We start from the raw sequence: 20285 nt of genomic DNA, 5'->3' as shown, positions 1-20285 counted from the left end.
CCCCCGCCGGCCCCCCGCCCCCCCCCCCCCCGGGCTGCCGCCCTCCCCCCCCCCGCAGGGATTCTGCTCCCCTGGGGCCACCCCCCGCCCGCAGGGACCCTGCTCCCCCAGGCCAGGGACTGCCCTACACCCCCCTCCCCCTCCCCCACAGGGACCCTCCTCCCCTGGGGCCACCCCTCCCCCCTTGCAGGGATCCTCCTCCCCCAGGCCAGGGGCTGCCCTACATCCTCCCCACAGAGACCCCCTCCCCTGAGGCCACCCCTCCCCGCAGGGACCCTCCTCCCCTGGGGCCACCCCTCCCCCCTCCGCAGGGACCCTCCTCCCCTGGGGCCAGGCCCTGCCTCAGGAACATAGAGCCTGTGGGGGGAGACCAAGGGTGAGAGGAGCACAGGTTACATACGCTGCATCCAGCCCACACTGGGGAGTTTCACACCGGCCCCCCTAGCACTGCCCAGCTACTGCAGGGGTTTGTGTTGGTGCGACAAGCCCCAGCCCAGATAAGTGTTTCTAAGAGTACCTGTAGCCTCTGCCCCATGCACCTCTGGAGTGAGGAGAGGGGTGGCCAGTGGGGCACAGTTTGGCCACCAGTTAAAAACATTATCAGAATCAGCTATGGTGTTAGATCCACAAAGAGATTAGGTTTCAGAGTGGTAGCCGTGTTAGTCTACATCTGCAAAAACAACGAGGAGTCCTTGTAGCACCTTAGAGACTAACATTTATTTAGGCATAAGCTTTCATGGGCTACAGCCCACTTCATCAGATGCATGGAGTGAAAAATAGAGTAAGAAGAATATATATTATAGCACATGACCCAGCCAAGAACATTCTCTTATCTCCCCCCCACACACACCTTTTCATTTTTTTTCTTCATCCTCCTCCTATATTATAAGTAATGGGAAGTAAATGAAAATAAAGTGAGGTACCTTGATTGGGGCAGGGGGTTGGGGTGCAGGAGGGGATGCGGGGGCCAGGATCTGGGAGGAAATTAGGGTGCTGGGTGCAGACTCTGGGCTGGGGCAGTGAATTGGGAGGGGGTGAGAGCTCTGGGAGGAAGTTCGGGTGCGGGGTGCAGGCTCTGGGTCGGGGGTTGGGGTGCAGGAGGGGGGCAGCAAGTGGCACTTATCTCAAGCAGCGCGGCTCCCAAAGCGACCAGCACACACCCACCTCCGGCAGTGGCTCCTAGGCGGGCAGGGGAGGGGAGGCAATGGGAGCTGCAGTCAGCGCTCGGGGCAGGGGCAGTGCAGAGACACACCCTCCCCACACACACCCCAGGGGCCGCAGGGACATGCTGGCCGCTTCCAGGAGTGAGGCAGAGCGGGCAGGGATCTGTTTTAGCCCTGCCGCTGACACATCTCTGCATGCCCCTTGGGGTGAGGGAGACAGCAGGTCTCCATGCGCTGCCCGGGGTGGGGCAGCACACGGAGTCGTCTCCCCATCCCTCCCCCCCTCGCCAGGGGCACAGAGACGTGCCAGCAGCCATCCACTTCTGGGAGCGGTGTGGGGCTACTGACCACGGCATGCAGGTAGACTGTCTACCTGAGCCCTGCTGCACCACCAGCCAGGATTCAAGGGCAGGTTGTCAGATATTTGTCCCACATTTTGGGGGCCCCGTGCCACCGCATGGTTTGTTTCATGGTAAATCCACTCCTGGGGCAGTGGTTCTCAAACAGGAATACATGTACCCCTGGGGGTACGCAGAAGTCAGCCAGGGGGTACATCAACTCATCTAGATCTTTGCCTAGTTTTACAACAGGCTACATAAAAAGCCTTGCAAAGTCAGTACAAACTAAAATTTCATAACAACTTAACTGCTCTTTATACGATACACTGAAATTTAAGTAAAATATTATATTCCAATTGATTTATTTTGTAATTATAGAGTAAAAATGAGAAAGTAATCAATTTTTCAGTAATAGTGTGTAGTGACACTTTTGTATGTTAAAATGTCTGATTTTGTAAACACGTGGTTTTTAAGTGAGGTGAAACTTGCGGGTACGCAACACAAATCAGTCGTCTGGAAAGTTTGGAGCGCCACTGACTTAGGTCAGTTGAGCTACGTCATCCAGGGCTGTAAAAAAATGTCATGCCCTGTTGTGCACCATAGTCAGGTCACCCTAACCCCCACTGTAGATGTGGCTAGGTCAATGGAAGAATTCTTCTAACCTACTGCCTCTCAGAGATGTGGATTAGCTACACTGATGGAAAAACCCCATTTGTTGATAAGAGGAAGTGTCTATATTACAGTGGCATAACTGCAGCATACCCCTAATGCCACTAAATCCTTGACAGAGGCGCCTCAAACTAGGCAATCCTCCACTTATCTCACCTGCAGGGTCCAATCCGTGGGCAGCCTCTGAGAACACCTGCTGGATTGGGCCTGCACAAAACAGCCAGGGCCCTGCTACTATTCAGAGCTTGCCCAGAGAGGCAAGAGCCTGGTGGAATCATTCACTACTCAAAGACTACTGATTGTATTAACTTTATGAATGTTCTATATCTATTTATGGGCTTGTTAGTGATTGTATTCCTGGCTTAATGGGTGAACTAAAGATTGTTTCCTTCAGGAACTAAAGACACTGAGGGAGGGGAGTAATCACTGCAAATCCCCAATACCAAACCAATGCAGGTAGCAAGCTTTGCCCCCCGGGGAAATAGCATAGGCAGGTTTGACCTAGTTCAAGAGGTTTCAAAAGACAAAGGACTTAAAACTGCATAAAATATCAGCCTTGACCTGAGGAGGGCTCCAGTGGCACTGCATCCGAGGACTGACAGACATGAGATGGTGACCAGAAACAGGCCCTGTTGGAGGACCTGAAGTTCTTTCAAACCTGCCAGGATCTCCCAGTGGAAGATGGTTACCTGTTACACCAGTGGTGTGTATACATAGTTTATTGCTTTTAAGATATGGTTCCTCAAACACTTTTGTTCTGGATAAATATAGTACTTTGCTTTATGAGACCTGGCTGGTCACTGAATAACCTTGTCATTAACTGCAAGAGCTGAGTTGAAGTCAGACCTGCTGAGAGGATCAGTGAATCACAGAAGTCTGCAGTCTAAGATGCCAGGGTCTGGAGAGAGTGAATCACAAAATTCCACCCTGAGAATGGTGATAGTTATAGGCCTGAGACCTAAGTGAGGTGCCCAGAAGGAGGCCACGAGGGGGGCAGAGGTGTCCCAATTCAGGAATTGTGACACCTGGGGGGGGAGGTGTCTCTAAATTACCACAAGAGGGCCGATTAGTTGTGACGTGGACACCTGCCCAATGGAGACTGCACTTGGGCACCAACCAATGTCCTACAGCCACCAAACAGTTGCTAGAGATAGCGAGAAAGCCATCACCAAAATCTGAGCTGCAGCTGAACCCAATGCACGAGAAGCAAAAGACTATTCCTACACCTGAAGGCAGCAGGATGGAGGTGTTCTTTCACAGTGGCTTGACTGGGCAGGATTGGACTATGGCTGGATGGCAGAGGTTCTCTCCTGCTGTTCTCATCAATGCAGAATGACCTAGCGCTAGCTATGTTGAGATCACGGAATAGATCACTGTCCACAATTGCTGAAATAAATTTTTTTACTAAGGAAATTAGCGACACAAAAATCACTTCAGCTAGAAGCACGGCAGAGTTTACAAAAATAAAGTTTAATAGCATCTTACATCTAGATAATCCACTGAAAATGCTTTTCACAATGAAATATACAAACCCTGAATGCAAACGGGTAGATCTAGCTAATCACTGTTAAACAGTGCCATTGGCTTCACAGATCTAGTGAGCAAGACAAGACACATTCAAAGTCAGCCAGGTTGACCAGCATCATCTCACAGACCATGTGAACCTGACTTAAAGTGGGAAAAAAACACAGTTTACTTGTGGGAAAGTGAACAGATGACACTGAGGAATCTTTCTTCAACACAGGATCCTATCCAGCTCAATTTACTTTAGATTATCAGTGCAAATTCTCCTGTTCGTTTTAGAATCCATCGTATTACCCATTGACTTCCCTACTGCCTTGGCTTGTGAATAATGGTACACATACACGCTTCCGTCTTTCTGTCCAGCCAGGAGACAGGAATCTGTGACAGACCACCTGACCAAAGACCAATTCCCCTCCGTGTTTGGTGGAAGTAGAGCAGTACATTGGCCTGAAAATAAGTCCCACACTGCAATTGCTCCAGATGTTAGCACAGCTGCTGCAGAGACACCCTTCACTTCGCCTTCCAGGTACCTAAAACCATGCACCGAACAGTTAGTACTCTGCAGAGTTTCTTCATATAAAAAGTCATTACACAAGATTTTAAAGGTTTTATTTCAGATTTGTTGAGTGTAAAAGAAATAAAAGTCCTCCACATGAAGGAGCCTCTTAAGGAGAAAGAAACCTATGAGAGCGTAAGCCAATTGTAGGAAACTAAAATATACTGAAGTTATATGTTGCTTTCATTGCATTTGACCAGGAGAGGTAGATTCATAGATTCTAGGACTGGAAGGGACCTCGAATCCCTGGCAGGACCAAATACTGTCTAGACCATCCCTGATAGACATTTATCTAACCTACTCTTAAATATCTCCAGAGATGGAGATTCCACAACCTCCCTAGGCAATTTATTCCAGTGTTTAACCACCCTGACAATTAGGAACTTTTTCCTAATGTCCAACCTAGACCTCCCTTGCTGCAGTTTAAGCCCACTGCTTCTTGTTCTATCCTTAGAGGCTAAGGTGAACAAGTTTTCTCCCTCCTCCTTATGACACCCTTTTAGATACCTGAAAACTGCTATCATGTCCCCTCTCAGTCTTCTCTTTTCCAAACTAAACAAACCCAATTCCTTCAGCCTTCCTTCATAGGTCATGTTCTCAAGACCTTTAATCATTCTTGTTGCTCTTCTCAGGATCCTTTCCAATTTCTCCAAATCTTTCTTGAAATGCGGTGCCCAGAACTGGACACAATACTCCAGCTGAGGCCTAACCAGAGCAGAGTAGAGCAGAAGAATGACTTCTCGTGTCTTGCTCACAACACACTTGTTAATACATCCCAGAATCATGTTTGCTTTTTTTGCAACAGCATCACACTGTTGACTCATATTTAGCTTGTGGTCCACTATAACCCCTAGATCCCTTTCTGCCGTACTCCTTCCTAGACAGTCTCTTCCCATTAGGAGACAATTGTTAAGTGTTACCACGTTCTAAAGCCTCAATCTGCAAACACACAACTGTGTAACTTTTCTTATGCATATAACTGTTTGGAGGATTGGAGACAATGTCTTATTCTCCAGATTTAAGATCTTGGAAAGACAGCAGGTCACCTAGCTCCATATGGCAATCTAATACTAAGTAAATGTACTTACATCTAGAGATAAGACTCTCAAACCATTTTAAGCATTTACAGTGTTAATTTGCCTAAATTTTCCCAGAGGTTTTGCCTTTGGATTCAGAAATTACAGCTTCAGTTACAGAATCTCTCCTCCCACAAACATTTTGTGAAAGTAAATAGAGTGTGAAGTCTGCAAGGGAGCAATTCCCTGGCTTGAACACAGGGCTTTCTTACACAGAGCTCCCTGGTGCGCCAGGACACAGGGAGCTCAGAGGTTAGCTCACAGACATGTGCGGGAAGCAGACAGGAAATGGACAACACCCTCACTGTGATCTGTATATACAAAAGTTGAAGTGACTTATCACAACCTCACTATCATCAGCTAGCAAATGGCCCCTCAGAGCTTGCCAGCTTTTTGGCTCTCCCACGGACTCCTTTTATCATTTAACGATTCCAGGTCTCTGCTTAAAAAAATAGTCTAAGGCCTTGGCTACACTTACCCGGTAGTTCGACGGCTGGAAATCGAACTTCTGGGTTCGACTTATCGCGTCTAGTCTGGACGTGATAAGTCGAACCCGGAAGTGCTCGCCGTCGACTGCGGTACTCCAGCTCGCCGAGAGGAGTACCGCGGAGTCGACGGGGGAGCCTGCCTGCCGCGTGTGGACCAAGGTAAGTTCGAACTAATTCGAACTAAGGTACTTCGAACTTCAGCTACGTTATTCACGTAGCTGAAGTTGCGTACCTTAGTTCGAATTAGGGGGGTAGTGTAGACCAAGCCTAAGAAATACATGTGCATTATTCCTGGGGTACTTGCCTTCCGCTGTGTCCAGGGGGGAGGGAGAAGAACATTACCCCAGTACTTCTGGCTGTTTTGGGATTGAACACTCTCATCCGGAATGCAGGGTTTCCACAGGACTCATTCTCTTTGGCATGTGGGTGACTTAAAACAACAAACAGGAGGCCCTGATTTACAAAGGAAAAATAGGTCACTAGAGTGAATGTTAAGAGAAAAACAATAACAAGCTGTTTTTTTCCAATCAATCATTGGTAAATTCTCTCCTGTAATCAGAACCCCATGTCAGCTGATGCTGTAAGCAGTAAGAATTTACCACTCCTGGTATTCATCAAATTAAATACAAACAAATGCAGGAGCTGCTGGGAGGCTGGTTGATTAGGATTTATTTGGTGCAGTGGAATGACAGGTCAGTGACACAATGAATTTATGCACTTCTTTTTCAGCTCAGAATAGCTAACATCAAATCAGGATTAACTCACACAGAAATAAGTTTGTTGGTCTCAATCTAGTCCTTTATTCACATAACAAAACTACTGCACAATTAGACATGACTGGGAGCTTCTGCTTAAGGCAAGGCAAGGCAAGGCCAGGCTGAGAGTCATATCTTGAAGAATCCCCCACTGGTCTGGCTCAAGCCAGTACTATTAATCCACACATTCATAAGCACTAAATTTACACACCCACAGGATTAAACGTTCAGAGATGAACCCCAGTCAAGAATCCTAAGAATGCAAGTGGGCAAAGGAATCATGGCAGAAGTGCTAATGAATGGGAAGATCCATCAGAATTAGAACCAAGACTTAGTACACAAATTTGTGTGTTTAGATCAAGTTCTGAGTGTTTGGGGTACGTGTAATTATTAAATAATTGTAGTGTTACAAGGATGAGGCTGTGCCATCAGCGTGGCCAGAGCTAGCCATTAGTAAATTGGGAAAGATTAACTGTGCAATCACATCAATCAATGATAGTTCTAAAACACACACACAAAATGTTTTGGCAGCTGTTTTTGAACCTACTGTGGTGTGTTACTCTTTTGCTTACCAATATATCTGTGAAAAGAACAAGAAATTCAGAAAAGTGATTCAACCTCTTCCTCACAAACTAACTCCGTTTTCCTTTAATTTTCTTAGTGGACCTGAACACAACAGGTCCTTAAATCCAGGAGCCTCTTTTAGACAACTGCACCTTTGAACCCCAGTCGCAGGCACTCATGGCACAAATAGAATGACAGCATCTCACATACATACAGAGTCAGAATAGACGCGATGGCAAATTGAAGCAGGATAGGAATAACCAAAGTGCATCTTTTTCAGAATCTGGCCAGTTTTCAAGTTCCTGCAGAAAATGGAAACAGATAATTTGACTGTTTTATAATCCTCTTATTTGTATTTATTATTTAGACTGCAGTAGCACCAGTGAGCAAGGCACTGTCCAAACAAATGACTACTCCAAAAAGGTGGTAGACAACGGGTGAGGGAAAGGGATGCAACGTACATGTGCCGTGAGCAGCGCTGGGATGGCAGCACAGCCTGTTAGCTATATGTTTATCTAGATTTATAAAAATAAATCAGAAAAAAAAGTTCTGTTCCAGGCTCTAGGGCCCCTTGACAATGGATTTAAAATAATTAACAACTTAAGGACAAACCAGCAGCAAACTCCACCACATAGGATCTGTAACTAGCTAATACAGCCAAAATCACTATACATCCTCTCTTCCCACTGTATCATCGCACAAGCAACAGTCCAAGAAGTAGGCTGTAGTCCACGAAAGCTTATGCTCTAATAAATTTGTTAGTCTCTAAGGTGCCACAAGTACTCCTGTTCTTCTTTTTGCGGATACAGACTAACACGGCTGTTACTCTGAAACTAGTCCCTCCCCAAAAGCCCTAGTGATATAGTGTAATCTCAGAGGAAGCACTTACCAAACAACAAGGCTGTTCACTGCAGTTGTACCAACCAAAGCGTCTCTAATCCCTTCTACCTCAGCAAAAGCCAGAATGGTTTCTTCTGGGGGCATCAAAGTCTGCCTCTCATTGCTTCTGGGGAGAACATGAACATAAACAGTAGATGGGAAAAAACCCTCAGAATTCAATACACAAGAGAATCGTTCACACGCAGCAATATTCCAGAAAGGACAGCATACGATCCCCTTGGCACCACAGATACCACTGCCCAGCCTTTGTGACGTCTCCTGAGGGCTCTCCCATCCCCATACTGAAAACACCACAAATATCAGACTGCTTACCTTCCTGCCTCCGAAACTGAGATTATCTCGATTTGCTGGTCTTGAAGTGTCCCACTACTACTGACCAGCCTCCTGTTTGTCAGACCAAGAACAGCTTTTATGTTCCCGGTTTTCACTAGGGACTGCTTTAAGGAGCCGTCTTCAGAAGAACAAAGCAAGAGCCTAAACCAAATCAGAACAGAAAGCTACATCATAATGAAGGCGAAGGAAATGGAACCCAAATCTGGCCTTCTGTAGCACATAGAAACGACTGTGTTTCGAAGTGGTCACACCTGCACCAATGTGAGGAAATAAGGAGTAAGAGAATTCTTGTAGATAGTTGATTTTTTGCCTTTACTCAGATATTTTCAAAAATTCTTTAATATTTGCAAGATCACTTAAAACTGACATATCAGCAAAAGACTACTTCAGCCTCTGGGCAAGAGAAGAGGTCAAGTAACACAAAATTATCTGCAGTCAAGCTGGAGAAATCAGGTTGGTAATGTTCAGTATGCAATAAAAAGCACACACCCAGAAACATTCACCTTATTTCTCCAATCTCCAGATCTCCCAAGGCAACACACACAAGATTACAGACATCTGGCAAGGGAACAATTTGTATTACTGGAATCTGTGAAGGCAAAGGACAGGGATTTAGTTAGGGACACCCATAAGCTCCTTCTCAGTTTGACTTTCTCCCCATTATCAAGAAAAGACTGCATTGTTTGCAGGACCAAGACTTATTTTCTCAGTCTTCAAAAGAAATAGTTAGATGCAGCAAAGAATCAACAATCATCAAATCTGTCCTTAATCTAAACAAAGAGGCAATGATCTTTGGGGAGATAAGAGGAGACGTCAAAAGAAGTTGAGGAGTTTAAGGACATAAAGAGGACACCAAGAAGTCATGCTGCTGTACAATCAACATCCAGTATGTGGAGATCTATACAATTGTAAAGAACTAAAATTTAATATGAAATTGAATTGTTCAAAATATTTGTGCCAAATTCTTAGCTGGTGCAAATCCAGTTGCTTAGCTGACTTCAGTGGAGCTACACCAACATGTGCCAACTAAGGATCTGGCCCACTATGTGTAAGAAAATGTAGATTCCCCCTTGTGAGTCTACAGGGTGTGTTTCGGGTGTGTGTGTCTTCAGAAGTGGCCCAATACTGCTACAAAACTGCCTCAAAGTGAAGAAGAAACTTCTGTGTACTCTACCTCTGTAAGGTGCCAGGTGCACACCTTGCTCCACTGGTTGGAAGCCAGAGGTTTCCACAGGGAAATGGAAGTCTCACAAGCAGTTACGATACACAGCTCTGTGCAGCCAGCTGATTCCCACCAGACAGTGCTCACGTCCACAGCACAAGAACTTGAGGGGTTCTGCTCAAAACAAAACAGTGTTGAAGTTATTCCAACAACTACGGATATTCAGCCTGGAGATTCAGGTTAACTCTTGCATGAAATCACTTCCAGAGTGCCAGTGTGATAGAGATTTGGAGTTGGGGGTTAGTGCCTTAGATTTTGACTTCGGAGTCCTGGCTCCCAATGCCAGTTAGGCCATAAGGAAAATGGGTTTGGTGGTTTCGTCCTAGAAGTAATGGATATCTATCCATCCACCCACAGCACAAAACCACCTGCCATTTGTACACAACAGAGAGCCTGCAAAGGTGGATCCAAGACCTGAAACACAAGGGGCATCAGGGCTGACGTACAGTAGCCAAGCTGTATGATGAAGCTTGCACACCACCTGCTTGTACCCAGTACTGCTATTTGCCTCATGGTCACAGGCAGGAGGGGAGAGGCTGCAGATAACACAGATCTCGTAGGATCACTGTAGACAAGGTTTAATTTTAAACAGGCGGCAGCATTTTTCTTCATCCTTGTAATGAAACATTTGAATCCAAACTGTATTATTTTTGGTTGGCGGTGCAGGGTTTGGTTCCAAGGCCTAGAGATGACCCAACTTCTGCAAGTTCCATTGCAGCTTTAGAGTTCAGTGGACTTCTCCACAGCTGTCACTGCCTGCCCCCCAACTGTTCTCTACCCCCTACAAGACATAAAAGGCAAGGGGACAGTGAGGAGAGACCATGTGAGAGGGAGATCTGATAGCTCAGCTGTGCAAACAACCTCACTTGTGGCACACAAATGCATCAAACGCCAAATTCAGCTCCAAGCAGGCGTGAATGTCAGCATGCTCTAGATCTAACATCATTGACCCAGTAAGGAGCAACCTCAAATAACCTTCAGAGATGGAGGGAGGAGACAGGAGAACAATGAAGCACTGCCGCCACACAGTCTGCAACGCTTGGGGAAGCAGTAGAGAAGCAAGAATCAGGCAACCATTTTCCCTGAGGCTGAACAGCAGTGTCTGTGTTCTGTCTGTTGATACATTTGCAGTTGTTAAGACACTTCCGTGTTTGGGATTTTTGTGTGCGTTTGCTCTTCAGTTATACACAGATGCACTGGAGTTTGACTCAAGCTCTCTAGTTGCTTTTTGTGAAAGACCACGTGGGGATTGAGTGATTATGGGCAGGGTCTATTTTTTTTACTAGTCTATTTTGTTTTGCATCATTTATATTCGTTTAATTGTGCTTTTATTTAGACTTCAGATAAACACATTTTAAAAGTCTCAGTAAATAAAGAAATACTTTGTATTTAAAAACTCCATTTGTGGATGTAACTCAAAATATTATTCCCCAACCTTTAGCTTTGAGGCCAGTTGCAAGCTCCTGTCTCTCAGGTTGTCACTCAGTGCCACGGCCAACTGCTCTGCTGTCAGTTTGTTCTGGACAAACAAAAAGCATGGACTGATTAAATACAATTTCAACAAATTATGCTCCGCATGTACCAGTGCATGTGCAAAAGAGTGCGCTCACTCGCCGTCGGATTGCTGGACAGCAGCTTTAAGAACATCGCTTTTGTACTAGTACATTTTGGAAAACAAAATTCTCTTTATTCTTTATTCTCTGAATTTTCTTTATACCCACCTCAAACCTCCAACCTCCTGGTTGTTGGAGGTGGGTATAAAGAGTAACCGTGTTTTGTTGACCACCACTCTGTGTGTAGTTACTCCTTCCTTTCCCCACTCCCATCTATTATGCTGACTGTTTTGTTCTCTATTGCTGTCCTTACAGAGTTCCGGCCAAGAGCCTTTCCTAAGGCAGGTCAGCTTTGACCAGGGGCCCAAGAAACATTCTGCTCACTGGCATGTTTAGAATTTACCTCCCATAACTAGTAGCAAAGTCCACAGTTCAAGGGGGATTTTGAAGGATTTGCTCTGCTGCAAGGCTGGGATGGCCTGGACAAACTCAAACATTTACAAACAGGCAGCTAAGGGAAACCACTGCCTCTGGCTGCACACAGAGCTAGCATGCAGGAAGGCCTTGTCCCTGAACCTGAACAGATTTTGGGAAAGATGGCTCACAGATAGAACCACTGCCCTGGTGCTCTCTGCCAGGATGTCTCTGCCTTTACCTCTGCACTGCAGCACTCCTTGGAACCGTTCCCTGGTTGCTGATACTCTTTGAGGGCGACAGCTTCATCAAACCTACAGTCAAATCCTGGTCTGCAGCTATCTGAGTGCAATGCACCTGTGGAGTTATTACACTCCCTCCCGTCCACGACATGACTGGCTGGTTCTTTGAAGAGATTCGTTTTCACTTGCAAAGGAAGTACAGAAAGTGTGTCAGGTAAGGTCTCATTGTGTACCAGTGACAGGATAGCTGGGGTTGCACCCAGGACAGGGAAAGCAGGTGTGTGAATCTGTGATTCAAGCTGGTTGATTGCACCAGCTGAGACAGTACTTGCCGGAGTTAGCAGCAATTCCCTTGGAGAAAGCCCCTTCTTGTGCAACTGCCCTTCTAAGTGAGGCTGTTTAGGTGACATAGTCTTTGAAGGAGAAATAAAGCTATTTTCTAGACTCTTCCCTTCTGTATTCACTTGTTTAAGTCTCGTGTCCCCTAAAGTCACAGTGTCTCCAGCACTCTGGGGCCAGTGTTCAGACCCTGAAGGAACAAAGGGCTCCAGCTGTTTCATTGTGCAGGATTGTAGTTTCTCAAATTTAAGGAGACCAAACTCCTCATCAGGTAACTGAAAGTCTTTGATGTCCAGCTTCGAGGGCAGCCACTTGACACTGAGCATCTCATTCTGGAAGCGAAAGGGAGGATCGAAGGCCATAGGATCCAGACCAAGATGGCCTAGAGGAGTTGGACCTTCCAAGTCCATCTGTTGACTGCGCCCTCTTTTACCTAGAAATAGGAAAGCACGAGAATACAGAACTGAGAACTTAGAAGAGAGACGGTCACATTGTTGCACAAATACCCAGAAAACATGCAATTCTCTTCTCTCATTTAATGTATTAGAACAAAACCTCTGTCTATTTCACAATAGAAGTAAGATTTTCCCAGAAAATGCTCCCTCCCCGCAATGATTTTTGTTTCCAGACTTTTGATTGTAAGCTCCCAGGGCAAGGGCTATCTTTATCTGTGCCTTGGACAGTGCCAAGCACTTTGTAAGCACTTTAAGCACTGCTGATGCCTGGATACTATGGTGACTGGTGTCCTAAAAAACTAAGAGAGGGGCACGTCTGTGCAAATCCCATCCTTGCACGCATGCACTGAGTACCATAAGCATGTGACTCGTGCACACCTTGCTCCTGGCCCAGGTATTTTCCACACAGTTCCCCAGCCATTTCTTCTTATCTGTTTCACAACAGTGAGCAACCAAGGCCAAGCATGGGAGGAGAAGCTTAAGGATCATAGAAGGCCCAGAAAATGAGCTTTTGAGGTGTTTATTTGCCGGAAACGCTCTCCTCAATTTTTCTGACTCTAAAATATGGAAAACAAGAGAGGCCATATCTGCAGGAGGATCAACCACAAAAAGGTACTTTAGAAAAAAGGTACTTCAGCCAGCAAGACAACAGGACATCTAGGTAGCAAAAAAAGCAGGAAGGTAAGTTTAAGGAAAAAAAGAACCAAGGCTAGGCTAAGGACATATAGGAGCAAGGTACTAGCCCTGTATGGTCTTTCCCTCTCCCCAGTACTTAAGTTCTAGCTTTAAGGAACTCTCTGATTTTTCCAAGCAACAATTCAGTCAGGTACCTTTAGATCCTGGCCTCACTTTACGTTTCACAGAGGAAGTTGGGAGATTGTGCTGAGGTAGAGATTCTTTAACTGTTGGCAGCTGCTCAGCCCTGCAGACTTTCTGCACGCACTGATTCCTAACGTGTCCCACTGGCTGTTTATCAGCCTGACTCACGTTTACATTGGCTTCCAGATCTCGTGTGGGGCTGGGGAAAGCTTCATCCCATGGATTTAAGAAACTATTTCCTTGGAGTGGATTTTGAATATGTTCTAATGGAGGCTGATGGCATTTGCTGAATGTTTGGCTTCCATCAGGAAGATCAGCCTCAGTTGGCCATATAAGGTCTATCATTTCCGCTTCTGGAGCCTCACCAGCTGCAGGGACAAGCACCCTTGTTTTGCATATAGGTGACCTCTCAGGGTCACCCTCACAGTTTTCCTTTTCACGTTGAGAATCATTTGACAAGAGATGACTGTTTTCCTTTAGCACGTTGAGATCTGAAGTCTCAGGACGTGCTTGTGACCCATTCAGTGCAGGTCTGCAGGTAGAACCCCATCTACCCCTTCCTCTCCTCCAGGATTTTCCCTTAGCTTGTTTCATACTAATAACAGTCTTCTGAGAAAGAGAACCATTGGAGGTGCTGCTCTCATCTGATGGAGGGAGAGATTTCTGAGAACTACTTGAACTCACTGGGTCACTCTCTGCACCTAGAAAAGGGAAGGGAGTGCCTCTTGCCTGCACATCACTTCTGGTGGTTTCTTGGTAGAGCTGATCTGAATTTATCTGCTTTTGTTTACTTCGCAGCCCTTTCCTGCTCCTGCCCAACTGGCTGAGAATGACAGCCTCCAGGTCTACTTTCCTCTGGCAATTAGACATACGCCGAGTTGTCCTAACATAATATTCTACAGGAAAGAGAAGTCCTTCAATCATTGTGCAAGAGCTCAGTGCGCTTTCTGCCGCAGGAGGAGTCTTCTCTAGGACAGGAGACCCTGCTTCAGTCTGAGCCTCTTGATTCCTCAAAGGTTCTTCAACATCATCCAGAAGAGAGTCAGTGTTCAGAGGACTTGAGCTATTGGCCTCATTGTGGTTTCTTTCGTTATGGGGTCTGCTTTCACTAGTGCTAGGGTTGCTTCTGCCTGCCGGGGATGATTGATTATCTGCGGTTAAATCCAAGGCCCTACACAACTCTTCCCGATCCATTTGGTTTTCTATACAGGCAAGTTCTTTTCCTGTATTCTCAATGTTTTCCAGTGAAACAGGGATATCACTCACTAAACACTGGGGCAGTGGCTCATAGCTATCACAGATGACCTCAGCCCATGGAGAGTCAGGCTGCTGAACGTTATTGCCACCCATCGACATGTATGAAAGTGGTTTGGGGACCCTCAGAAATACATTCTCTTCAGGCATTTCCTGCAAGTCTCCTACCTGTGGCTCTTGAGGCGTTAAACCTTTTTCTTCCCTCACAATGACCGGCCTGGGGGGCGTTTGAATTTTATTCTTGGTGTTTGAGATGGTGTTCCTCCCCTTGAATACTGGTGACCCAGGCTCCTCTGTACGGGCCATTTGATTGTCCAACGTTTCCCCAGCACTGATTGGTGGCACTTCACAAGCTGATTCTCTCCCCTCTGAGACCAAAGTCATTCTACTCCTCGGCAGTTGGTTTTGGTTCTCCTCAATAACAGATCTCATGAGGTCAGAGGGGATATTTTCTGGGTCACTATTTGTGTTTTCTGACAATGAATTTTCCTGCAAGTTAACTTCATTGTTGAAGAATTCAGGCTCAAGTTTAAACGTGACAGACATTTTTTTCTCAGTGCCTGAGTCAGAACAGGTATTGGTCTGTAACCTACATGTTCCAGGTTTATTGCCACCATTGGGAGACTGTTTAGCCATCAGTTCTGTGGAGACAAATGCGATTTGTGAAGAGCATTCCCGCAGAAAAATCCCACTAAGACAGGAGGCAACAAAGCAGAACCAGAGACAATTTTAGCAAAAATGGCAAACTAAGGGTTCTGCAAAAATAATTCCATCAACATTTTATATTTCAGCCAAGAAAATAAAGCAGACACACCATATGATGCTCAGTTTACTAAGCATACACCAAATGAATACATGCTTAATAAGAAATGATGCTTCTAGAAAGTAGGTGGTACAATGTGTTAATCTACTGGTCTTTCATCTCTGAAGACCTTTCTTGAGCCTGAAAAGGAACTGAGATGGATAGTTCATCCTTATCACTATCTGGCAAGCACAAACTTACCAGCACAAATGGAAGACTCTACCCAACACTAGAACAGAGGTGGTAACACCAGGCTCAAGAAGCACTGGCAAATGGGGGTAGGACTGTAATTAGGGATGATGGTGTGGGTCATGATTTAGGGATATTGTCAGGGCCACATATTGTGTGCCTAAGAGTAAGGCAACAATTGAATAAAGGGACAATTCAAGTGAGAATTTTCATGAGTGTCAGCAGAGCTGGGAAGCACCCTAGGACTGTGGTATCACATTGTGCCACAGGTCAGGACTGAGGTGCATAGGGAGACGTAGGTGGTAAATCAGAGTTGGCACCTAAGTCTTGACATGCAACACATACTAGACTATATTATACTACTTCTATACTATACTGAACTGCAGTGTGGGATCACACAGCTCTATTCATAAGGCCAAAAGGTTAAAGAAAGAAAGAATCAAGTCTCATCAGGTTATATTTTGAACTGTTACCTGTGGTATTATTCTCCGTTTCCTCTTGCCTAAGCAATCGATTTTGTTCTGCAACCGTTTTCTTAACATAATTTTTAACCCTCTCAGCTCTTTGTGCACGCTGTTAAAACAACAAATCAATGACTCAGCATTTCATTGTCTGCACTATTTTTTTTTTTAAAAGAATAAACGTCATCTCCCAAAATCTCAGCACCTTTCACCAAATTTATCATTCAGAAACATAAGAGTCAGGCAAACCTAATAATTCAGGATTAAACAATGGTGCTTACCTACCTGTAACCTGTTGTATGTTTTGCTGTATTCTCTTTTCAGGAAGGCTAACTTTTCTTTCAGCTAGAAAACAAAGATGACACATCACAGACATTACACGATGCCAACAGTAAGTAAAAACTGAACCAGGGCCTAGAATTGTGCAGTAACATTTTAAACCTAGAAAATTCATACACCCAAACACTCAAGCATCCTGAGAAATATTAAAGCTTCATTGCCCAAGACCAGTGCTTAGTTCTCAGGCCTCTGTCCCAATCTTCTTATTCACTACTCTGACCATGTCAGACCATCTTCAAATCCCTCTATTAGCCTCCCATACCAAGCCATATCTTTTTATCCTCACCGACAAGGCCTTGTACAATGCCATTTCTGCCTGTACACCTTCTTCCTCAACACCCCAACTCATCTGAGACCTTTGCCTCTTCTTGCCTTCAGGTCTTTCTCCATCCCACACCTTCTACTTGGAACTCTCTCCCATTCTGAGTGCCAAAGGGCATCCTTCTCTATTAAAATTCCCCTTTACAAGCAACTGCTTCTGGGAGGTATTTCAGCAATAAGCCATTGTGTACTGTAGAGAAACTGTAATAACTCACAATTGAGATCTGAATTGTTCCATTATAAGGCTGATTTTTACACATCCAATTGCTCAACTTTACCAGAATTAACAAATCCATCTGAAAATTGCCCTGCAAGATCCAATGGAACAGTAGAAGCTTCCTGGGAAGCTTGAGGACTGACTGAGGTATTCACAAGATAACGGAGATCTGAAAATGAGGTGGGCCAACTTTCTGAAATATTTCCTAATACTGTTTTGCCCCTTCACAGCTCAAAACCAGCTTGAGCTAGAAGCGCCAAATTTGATTTGTTGAGCTGGTCTCTTTGAGAAGGACAGAAGGTTTCTTCATGATTAAAGGGGGGGACCTGCTTAGTCCAACTGCCCACACAATCCAAAGGCTTGGGCTCCAGAGTTTTCAAACTCTGAACCAGCCAGAATGGCAGCCTCTGAAACTGTCACATGTAGTTCCAAACACCCTAAGGCTCATGTTAGAACTGCCACATCATGTGCATCTTAGGATGTCCTTAGCCCAGGCTGCAAGCAAATTTCACATCAATATTTTCCCATGTTAAGCCATAATGGGCTTAAATTGCCAATGGGCTTAAACTGCAGCAAGGGCGGTTTAGGTTGGACATTAGGAACAACTTCCTATCAGGGTGGTTAAGCACTGGAATAAATTGCCCAGGGAGGTTGTGGAATCTCCATCACTGGAGATTTTTAAGAGCAGGTTAGACAAACACCTGTCAGGGATGGTCTAGATAATACTTAGGGCTGGTCTACACTGGGGGGGGGGGTGTGATCGATCCAAGATACACAACTTCAGCTACGTGAATAGCGTAGTTGAAGTCGAAGTATCTTGGATCGAATTACCTGGGGTCCAGACGGCGCGGGATCGACGGCCACGGCTCCCCTGTCAACTGCGCTACCGCCGCTCACTCTGGTGGAGTTCCGGAGTCGACGGTGAGCGCATTTGGGGATCGATATATCGCGCCTTAACGAGACGCGATATATCGATCCCGGATAAATCGATTGCTACCCGCTGATACGGCGGGTAGTGAAGACGTACCCTTAGTCCTGCCATGAGTGCCAGGGGCTGGACTAGATGACCTCTCAAGGTCCCTTCCAGTCCTACGATTCTATCATAATTCTGCTGTGCTTTGCTTCATTCATTCATTGAAAACTACCACATTAGTAGTTCACAGATGTCCAGAATAATCCACATACCCTTTAGAAATCGTAATGGGTATCAAAGCATCTCATGGTTACATGCAGTGTTGTAGCCTTGTTGGTCCCAGTATACAAGACACAAGGTGGGTGAGCTCTGACCAACAGAAGTTGGTCCAATAAAAGATATTACTTTCCTCACCTTGTATGCTATGAAAGCATCTCTGGCATTTTGATACATTTTAAAATTAAGGAAATCATACAGAAAAAAAAAATTGTAACCAGCAGTTAAGGTAGGAAATAGTGAGTATGAATTAGTTTGGGGGGAGGAGCCTTAATAGTGTAGTTTTCTCACAATAACACAAGTGGGAGAAAGTCTGGGGAGTCAGAGTTACACTTGATCAATCATTAAAATATACAATAATGCACAAATTAGGTCAACTAAATAATCTTAATACAGCCCACAGTAAAACCAAGAGGCAATCCTCTCCTCCAATAACACAATCTACATTGACTCTAAAAACTGAGAAGTGATCTGACTAAATTAGCTTATTTGTGTTGATGGGCTAATTGGACTCCAACAATACAGTGGGAGCCAAACATGTGTTGTCATATTATGAGACTTATCACAGACACCTGCCTAACATATCTGGGGCTATGGACCTCAAGGTCAGGAACCAAAGTTAAGTAGCTTACAGGGAAGTAAGAGGACATGGAATCATATCTATCTATCTGCCATATATGTACAAATCTGAATCCACGCACTCCAGTTCCTTGACTCCACAGGCAAATATACATAAAGCATACTTAAGATTTACTAAAGAGCTCATCAAAATGTCTCTCTTACAAGTAACATGTATAGTTAGTACAGTACTAGGAACATGGGAAATTTTTTTTTTTTTTTTACAGTGTATTAGTTTTATTCATGTGTTTCTCTAAAGCTGAATGATCCTTTACCTCATTACCCTCATCTGTTAATTGAGCACTTAGGCAGTAAACATCTGTAAATATGGTACAGTATTCAGTATTCTTACAGTTACAGGCACGTGTACCTTTGAGGAACAGTGTGGGGCAATTTCCCCCACTTTCAACCATGTCAAATACCAGTTTTAGAATGACACAGTATTTCCTGGATAATTGTATGTGCACTTTTTTGAGCACCAAATGATGTCTTTTTAGATGTTCTTTGGGCAGAAGATTTTTGTAGGCCCTTAAATGAAATTTCCTGCTTTCTAATAATTGGATATTTTATTCCTCTTTCAGCATAAAAATATCCTGGAATCATCAGCCTTTCCTGTACATGTGTTTTCTGAAAAATTAGCAAGACTCTCTTACTTAATTACTGATCATTATTAACAACAACTTCAGCTTAGAGGAATTTTTATATTTGCTTGAGAATCGAAGATCAATTTACAGGAAGTACAGTTTTAACAGTCAGGACCATCAGCCTGGGCACCATCCATATCTATACCATGCGGTCTGTGATTTAGGGCCAAACCATGCTCCCCTTTAAGTCAATGGGTCTGCCCAGGTGAGTGAGGCAAGTGGGATTGGTCCATACACCATAAGGTTATAAGAAGGGCCAGGCTGGGTCAGACCAAAGGTCCATCTAGCCCAGTGTCCTGTCTTCCAACAGTGGCCAGTGCCAGGTGCCCCAGAGGGAATGAACAGAACAGGGATCAAGTGATCCATCCCCTGTCGCCCATTCCCAGCTCCTGGCAAACAGAGGCTAGGGACACCATCCCTGCCCACCCTGGCTAACTGCCATTGATGGACCGATCCTCCATGAACGGATCTAGCTCTCCTGGGGGTGGGGGGCAGCATCCGCCCCTATGGGCGCACAACCGGATCAGAGAGCCTGGCCGGGGCGTTATCGCTCACGGGCCCCGCCACAGAAACCACCGCAGCCAGAGCAGCGCCGGCACCTTTTCCTTCTCTTGCCAGGTAAGCGCCTTTCCCACGGGGGGGTCGTCCATGGCGCGCATCTCCGGCCCCTCCCGGACCCGGCTGCAGGCTAGGGCGGGGGGGGGGGCACCAAGCGCCCCAGGCCGGGCGCGCTGTTCTGGGCAGGAGCCGGGGCTGCCCAGGGACGTTCACGGGCCGGGTGCTCGCGGCGCTGGCGGGAGCGAAGGGCTCCTAGTAACGTCCGCGGCCGGCGGGCCCCCTC

The 20285-nt window shown here is 45.6% G+C and overlaps 1 protein-coding gene across 9 annotated transcripts; it reads right to left on the bottom strand.

Moving 5' to 3' along the window:
* Window positions 1–3621: 3621 nt before the first annotated feature.
* PALB2 (partner and localizer of BRCA2) lies at window positions 3622–20257 on the bottom strand. Of its 9 annotated transcripts, none has more exons than XM_034783558.1 (13): window positions 20044–20251; window positions 16402–16461; window positions 16129–16228; window positions 13422–15305; window positions 11797–12569; window positions 11024–11107; window positions 9541–9702; window positions 8870–8955; window positions 8346–8507; window positions 8023–8136; window positions 7348–7435; window positions 6119–6267; window positions 3622–4224 (listed from the first exon to the last, which is right to left on the bottom strand). In XM_034783558.1, exons 1-13 carry the CDS (start codon window positions 20101–20103, stop codon window positions 3933–3935), a joined length of 4014 nt encoding a protein of 1337 aa, XP_034639449.1. In that variant the 5' UTR covers window positions 20104–20251; the 3' UTR covers window positions 3622–3932. The 9 variants fall into 9 exon arrangements, 7 of the variants coding, with proteins under 7 accessions (XP_034639449.1, XP_034639448.1, XP_034639452.1 ...); XM_034783557.1 differs by having other exon boundaries at window positions 8023–8139; window positions 20044–20250; XM_034783561.1 differs by lacking the exon at window positions 20044–20251 and adding an exon at window positions 19171–19735 and having other exon boundaries at window positions 8023–8139.
* Between the last annotated feature and the right edge of the window lie 28 nt (window positions 20258–20285).

This window comes from Trachemys scripta, chromosome 10 (genome assembly GCF_013100865.1).
Source record: "Trachemys scripta elegans isolate TJP31775 chromosome 10, CAS_Tse_1.0, whole genome shotgun sequence".
Lineage (NCBI taxonomy): Eukaryota > Metazoa > Chordata > Testudines > Emydidae > Trachemys > Trachemys scripta.
Note: the sequence above shows the minus strand (reverse complement) of the source record. Positions and strands in the feature narration are given on the sequence as shown.

Excerpts from the sequence above, each read along its gene's own strand:
- PALB2 (XM_034783557.1), bottom strand. The coding sequence starts at position 20,103 with ATGCGCGCCATGGACGACCCCCCCGTGGGAAAGGCGCTTACCTGGCAA. Across the intron at positions 16,229-16,401 it reads AAACATACAACAGGTTACAG|CGTGCACAAAGAGCTGAGAG; the intron begins GTAGGTAAGCAC and ends TTGTTTTAACAG. Across the intron at positions 15,306-16,128 it reads AACGGAGAATAATACCACAG|AACTGATGGCTAAACAGTCT; the intron begins GTAACAGTTCAA and ends TTGTCTCCACAG.